This window comes from Macaca fascicularis, chromosome 8 (genome assembly GCF_037993035.2).
Source record: "Macaca fascicularis isolate 582-1 chromosome 8, T2T-MFA8v1.1".
NCBI classification, from domain to species: domain Eukaryota; kingdom Metazoa; phylum Chordata; class Mammalia; order Primates; family Cercopithecidae; genus Macaca; species Macaca fascicularis.
Window position 1 is genome coordinate 95,441,326 of NC_088382.1, and position 7,134 is coordinate 95,448,459.

A 7,134-nucleotide genomic window follows, 5' to 3' on the forward strand; every position below is an offset into this window, starting at 1 on the left:
CACTGTAACCCATGAGAGAATTCCGACTATCACTGGCGTTTCACAGATGAGGAAACAGAAGTGTTAAGATGTATAGAAGAGCAATTTTAATCCAAAACCCATACTCTGAACAACTGTGCTGTGAGATTACAAGGACAAAACCCGAAAAAGTGAAAAAGTAAAAACAGCTTTTGTTTGCCAGACAGAATTGCTGTGTTTCCTCTCCTTTTGAACTAGAATGACTCTCCTTTCCACAGCAGGGTTCTCCTTCCATCATGTGTGCTGGGGTTTGGCTTCACTTTAGCCTTGGTCTCTAGATATTGTAATTTCACAATAAGCTGCCTGAGGGTGTACATCACCAGACACATGGTAGGTAGGAAATACATAGACATCTGTTAAATACATGAATCAATACGTGATTGCATATTCCATCTTTGCCACAGAGGAAACCTTTCATGCTGAAGAAGGGCAGAATGTAGAAGTCGGTGATGTGTTTTATCTGCAAATGTTAGTGGCAGACTTGCCTCCAGCACAGGAGAATTTACATCTGTGCCGCTTTAAAATAATTGCCTTGGGTATTTCTAGCTCTGGGAGCTGCTTATGACAGAAAGATACATGAAGGTAATTTGTCATCTCATGTTTTCCCCTCCATTGTCATTATGGAAGAAGAGAATGGCTGCAATTTCAGATTCTTTCAACTGAAATGAAGAGAAAATGTGTCTTCTAAATGGTGCTTTTCCATACGCCTTCCCTATGCTGGTGGTGGTGTAAATTAGAATGTCGTCTATGATGGCAAATTTTACAATATCACAAATACAGTACAAATTTTTCAAAATCACAAATGGATGGATTCTTTGATCCAACAATCCTACTTCAACAAATTTACTTCATGGAAATATTTATGTGTGAGAAACAATATTTTTAACAGTAAGTGATTTAAAAACTACTTAATTGCACATCAGTAAGAGGCTGGCTAAGTAAATTATAGTACGTTCATCCTTACAGAGGAATACTATGCAGCCAAAACAAAATAAAGCAAACTTTCAAAATGTTAACGTGGAATGATCTTCAAGACTTATTGTTAAATAAAACAAATTAAGAAGTGGAGTCTTTTTTTTTTCTACTAAATTTGTGTCAATAAAAATGGTTGTATACGTGGGATGGTTTTTAAGTACATGGAAAAATCCTTGATGGTCCTTCCTTGAAAAGGTGAAACCTAATTCCTCTCCCTTTGGATGCGGGACTATTTATAGTTATCGCTTACTAAACGTAAACTGCGCTTAGGCTGATATTTGGGACAATGAAACCTGTGAGTGCCCATGTGAGGAAAAACTCGGTTGCTGAGTGCGGGGAAGGAGGATCTGTTTCTATCATATATACTCTCTGTGCCTACTGCATTTTGAACCATGCGAGTGATACATATTTATAAAACAAAATAAACAAAGCATAAATACAAACCTAGCAATCATATATTTAGTTAATAAAATGGTGTGTCCTATTTCTTATGTCCAGGTATACTTATAAATGCCTACAGGGATTTCACCACCTTAGGATGGAGAGACTAAATGCTTCTGATGGAATTAGGATGGTGGAATGTTGGAAGTAACAGTGAAGGGGGAGAGATGTTTGAAAATATTATATTTACTCATTCTTGGGTTCAAATAAAGAAGAAACAGGGCACAGGAGTGGGAAAGACTAGCGGCAATAGTGATGAAGGGACATTCTTACCATGCTGGCAATGTTGATTACCCAGGTGTAGGTGGCTGTACACTGAGGGAGAAGATCGCAAATCAGAGTGGCCAGAAGGCACAACTTCCTGACACACCAGAGGCAGGTCTTCAATACTCACTGATTTCCGCAACAGGCTGCGTAGGGGGCACTGAGCCACAGTGAGTTGTTGAAATGCTCCTGACAGTGTGGAGAAACCAACAGGCAAAACACGGAGGGAAAAGTGATGAGACCCCACACTTTTCACTAGTGCTCACAATGAGTTGTTAAACAAGAGCTTCTCATACTGTGCTTTTTCCTGTTGCATGCACGTAATCCATTAGCATTGCAGACAAATTTAAGATGTTGTTTACAGTAAGGTGGAAGGTACCCTATGGCAAAAATCCCTCAGAAATTTATCTGTGGATTTAAAGTTATTCCAATCCTAGAATATCATGCTTTTAAGAGATGCCATACCTATTTTTCCCTTTGTAATATCAAAGCAGTACTATCTTCTCTGGAGGCTTGTTGGGTGAATTTAATGGAATAAAGTTAAGTAGGTGCCAGAATCATTGCTGTTTTCCCTCCATAGCCCTGCCATCCACTAAAAAAAAAATGTTTGATGAGATTATTTAATGTTTTCCAATTAAGCTGTGTTTCCAAATAGAATGATTTCCATTTTAGTGTAGTTGGTATGGGGTTTTGTGAGTCTGTGCTTCTTTTATTGTGGATAATGTTCAGTTCCTTTTTTATTAGCCTCCTAGTTATAATAGTAAAACTCTACTCGTCTATTCCGAGGAGTCCCTACCACCCATATCATCACTTTCCAGCATAGCACTCTTCATGCTTAGTCATTTAAAGTCACTTAAAGCACTCAACATTGTAAAAATGAATATTGGAAGGCAAAACCTACAAAATTTTGGGAATTTGTGGAGGGATTCCCACAAATCAGCCAGGTGAAGATTCACACAACCGAAGACTGAACAACTCCTATAAGGCAGCACCATGCTGCAAACCCAGACTGCCACTCTTCTCACCCCTTGTCCCTTTGCTGTTCTGGATAATGAGGTTCGAAAGTTACCTAGGCAGCGTAAAAATAAGTGAAACGGAGAAAGGGCTTAAGGCTGGTTACTAGCAGAGGTTCACCTGGCCCCCATAAGCTGCTGAACAAGAAGGGGTGCCGGAAATGTCCCACTGGAGAAGTTGGTGGAGATGAAGACCTGCTCAGTGGACAAGGGTTCCTCCCAGGATACCCCCAAGCTGAAGAAGTGGGCTCTGAGCCACCCACTTTCCCACTCCTGTACCCCACCCTGCACTGGCAAAGGTGCGGGTAAGGATGTGGACCACTGAACCCTGAAGAAATAAGTCCATCGACTTTGACCCCATGGAGGAATGCCGGTGAGAATCTTAAAAGAATCTGTTAGTGTCAAGACAGAGGACAAGGTCTGTCTGGCACAGCAGCTCCCTCAAGGAAGAGAAGAGTGAGGAGAAAGGAAACTCAAGTCTGACCACTCTGTCCTGGGAGAGAACAGGACGATCCCATCTCTCATCCTTCCAAGTAAGGCAAGGAGACTTTTTATAATTAGGAAACAAAAAGAAGTTAGAAGGAGTAAAATCAGGCTGTAAGGTGAATTCCTAATGATAGCTCATTGAAACTGACAAAACTGCCCTTGTTTAATGAGAGGAATGAGCAGAGCATTGATGTGGTGAAAAAGGACTCTGGTGAGATTTTCCCAGCATTTTTCTGCTAAAGCTTTGTCTAAGTTTCTCAAAACATTCTCCTAATAAGCACATGTTTGGCCCTTCAGGAAGTCAACAAGAATACCTTGAGTGTCCCAAAACACTGGTCCCAAGATGGCAGCTTTCGAAAGGCCCGCTTATCCTTTGAGGGGAACACAGCCACCTCTTGGAAGCCATCGCCTTGATGATGCTTTGTCTTCAGTATAATACTGGTAAAGCAAGGTTCCATTTTCCGGTTACAATTCGTCGAATACATGACACGAGATCGTGACTCCTCCGGTATGAAATTTTCACTGAAAACTCTGCTCATTAAAACAAGCTATACATATATAAACAGCTGATTTCATTGGGGGACTGTCCTTAGAAGCTTTTCATAAAACATCAATGAATTCTTCATTCTTCCACCCAAGCTTCACCGTAAATTTGATGTTTGTTTTTGCTGCTATTTTAGCGGAATTCGTGTTGCTCTGATAGGAGTCCTTTTCAGTGGGTGTCTCATGCTTCTTAGTGCCTCAGAGTGGATCTGGTTCAGAAAGGTTATAACAAGTTGGTATAAGTTTGTTTTAGTGTAAAACAACAGAAATCCATGCAGAGATTTTTCACAACGTCCATTTTCTGTGAACCTTTTGAAGACCCCCTGTGTTGAACGTTGGCCATGTCCTTGGAGAGAAGTGGATGCCGTCCACTTCCTGTCCTCAAATTGCCCACAGTGCAGGAGTGCACAGAGCAGGGAAAGGCCACCCCAGCGAGGTCCTGCCCTCCAACGTGCAGCAGACTGCCGGCCCAATCCTGACTCCCTGGTGTGCTGTGTGGGCCAGAGCAAGTTGACGAACCTCCCTGAAGCTCAGTTTACTCCTATGTAGCTCAGAACCAGTAGCCATGATAGGACTGCTTGGCAGGGACGGTTAATTAACTCAGGAAAAGCAACCTAGCTCCAAGGGTAGCAACCAGGAGTTCCAGTTGATTCCATCCGCAGACCCTCTGAGGCGTTCCCAAGCTGCGGTGTGGCGGAAAATTAATTGGGTTTAGTGTGATTAGATTGAAGTGCCAATCTAATCAAGGGGAAGTCCCGCCCACTCTGCCCTGTGCCTATATAAAGGCGAGGCGCGGCGGCCGCGGCACTCACTGAAGCCCGCGAGTCCGCAGAGCAGCAGAGCCAGGCCAGTGCTCCAGAAGGCAGCAAGATGTTGAGAGCCACAGCTCCTTGCTGGTTCCCACCCGGATATCCAGAAGCTAAGAAGGTGGCCGAGGAGCTGGCCCTCGAGGCTCTAGAGCTCCCACTGCCCTCTCATCAACCTGCCCGGAACTTCGGGCTCTGGGTGCCCCAGATGTACAACCAGGCCTCAGCGCTTGTGGGGATCCAGGCGGAGCCTCAGAATAGCGGTCCGGCCGTGGCCCCAGAGTGGCCCAAGATGGTGACGGAGGCGTGGTACTTCCCTGCGCAGAGGGCATCGGCCTGCCAGCCGCCAGCCGCCCCAAGGCTGACAGAGAGGCCCCCCGCAGTCCGCATCTCAGCCCCCAGGGAGAGGAAGAGGATCGCCCACTTTCCCAGCCCTTGCTTGGACACAGGTCCCACAGATGCCAAGAGAACCCTGGCGGCCAGCAGCCACCAACGCTCCGATGGCTCCAAGGTCGGCACACAGCCATGGAAGACGCACAACAGGTCAGGGATGGCATACAGGACCTCCACCACCGACAGCTCTAAGCGAATCGCCCATCGTCCATCCTTACGGAGTCTGAAGAAACCCATCCTCCTCCGAAAGTCTGGGTGCCGAGTCCCCACCGTCATCCGCCGAGGCTATCTCCAACTGCTCACCAAAGAGTGTCTCCAGTTCTGCGCCTCCGAGCAGGAGGCGAAGGAGAAGGCGCTGAACGAGGAGAAGGTGGCCCACGACCGCAGCCCCAACAAGAACGTCTACCTGAATGTGGTGCTGAACGCCCTCAAGAGACTGAAGGGCCTGACCCCCAGCTCCATGCCCGGCCTCAGCAGGACCGCTCTGTACAGCCGCCTCCAGGACTTCCTGCTCACTCGGGAGCAGCTCAAGGAGAACGGCTACCCCTTCCCGCACCCCGAGCGGCCCGGAGGCGCCGTCCTCTTCACTGCCCAGGGGAAGGGGCCAGGCGACTCCTCCCGCAGGGTCTGCTGCCGCTGTGGCACCGAGTACCTGGTGTCCCCTTCGGGCCGCTGTGTACGCGACCAGGTGTGTTACTACCACTGGGGGAGGGTCCGCTCCAGCCAAGTGGCCGGAGGCCGGCTTACCCAGTACACCTGCTGTGCAGCCGCTCCTGGCTCCGTGGGCTGCCAGGTGGCAAAGCAGCACGTGCGGGACGGCCGCAAGGAGAGCCTGGATGGCTTCGTGAAGACCTTCAAGAAAGAGTTTTCCAGAGACGCTTATCCCGGAATCTACGCCTTGGACTGTGAGATGTGCTACACCACGCACGGCCTAGAGCTGACCCGTGTCACCGTGGTGGACGCCGACATGCGGGTGGTGTACGACACCTTCGTCAAGCCCGACAACGAGATCGTGGACTACAACACCAGGTTTTCCGGCGTGACCGAGGCCGACGTCGCCCAGACCAGCATCACGTTGCCGAAAGTCCAAGCCATCCTGCTGAGCTTTTTCAGCGCCCAAACCATCCTCATCGGGCACAGCCTGGAGAGCGACCTGCTGGCCCTGAAGCTGATCCACAGCACCGTGGTGGACACGGCGGTGCTCTTCCCGCACTACCGGGGTTTCCCCTACAAGCGCTCCCTAAGGAATCTCACGGCCGACTACCTCGGACAGATCATCCAGGACAGCCAGGACGGGCACGACTCCTGCCAGGACGCAAACGCCTGCCTGCAGCTGGTGATGTGGAAAGTCCGAGAGCGCGCCGGGATCCAGCGAGGCCACCCGTCCGCCTCTCCCGCCGCCCTGGCCTGTCCTCAGACCCAGGCCTCTTCCACAACTGCGATCGCTCCCGAGAGCTAACCCAGTCCACCTGGCCGCAAAGCGACAGAAACCGAAGCAGCCGGTTTTGCAGGAGAGGGAAAAAAGCCAAGACTAACCCCGACCCCGACTTCCAGTCCCCCGGAGTCCCTGCCGCGGCCCCTCGCGACTGTCCCCATCCCTCTGCCCCTCCCAGACCTCTATCCTTCCACCAATCGCCTCCACCAGCCCCGAGCCCCCACTCCCAGGCCCCCGAGTCCCTGCCGCGGTCCCTCGCGACTGTCTCCATCCCTCAGCCCATCCCAGACCTCTGTCCTTCTTCCACCGCTAGCCTCCCTCAGCCCACCTGGACTTCCTTGGTCTCTGAGAACAAAGCCAGCCCCCTGGCCCTCCAGCCTCCTGCCAGTCTTCCCTGCTGGGCGTCTTCCTCTTCTCTGGGGCTTTCGGAACCTCCCCTCCCCCACCCGAGTTTTCCCCCACCCCCGGGGGCTGGCACAGAATCAATGTCTCTAGGAATTTCAAACGTAAAAATAAAAGAATTTAAAAACGACGGAAAGGCATTTGCTCCTCCATGTGCGCTCACCTGTTTTTCTGTAGAGGCACCACGCTGAGGTGGGTGAAGCACTTGGGCTCTGGAATTACACATCTGGCTTCAAATTCAACTTCCACCACTTACTGGCTTTGTCATATTGGACAAAGGACGTTTTTGTGCTTCTACGTATTTATCTTTAAAGCGTGATCATAAGGTCACGATAAGGCATGAATGAAGCAACACATG

At 49.3% G+C, this 7,134-nt stretch overlaps 1 protein-coding gene across 1 annotated transcript; it reads left to right on the forward strand.

The window, feature by feature from the left end:
• The first annotated feature begins 4,541 nt into the window (after window positions 1-4,541).
• Window positions 4,542-6,418, forward strand: LOC135964540 (exonuclease GOR-like). The gene has a single exon (XM_065518683.1). It carries the CDS (start codon window positions 4,611-4,613, stop codon window positions 6,396-6,398), a length of 1,788 nt encoding a protein of 595 aa, XP_065374755.1. The 5' UTR covers window positions 4,542-4,610; the 3' UTR covers window positions 6,399-6,418.
• Window positions 6,419-7,134: the final 716 nt, after the last annotated feature.

Bases quoted from the DNA above. Each gene is read 5' to 3' on its own strand.
- LOC135964540 (XM_065518683.1), top strand. From the start codon at position 4,611: ATGTTGAGAGCCACAGCTCCTTGCTGGTTCCCACCCGGATATCCAGAA.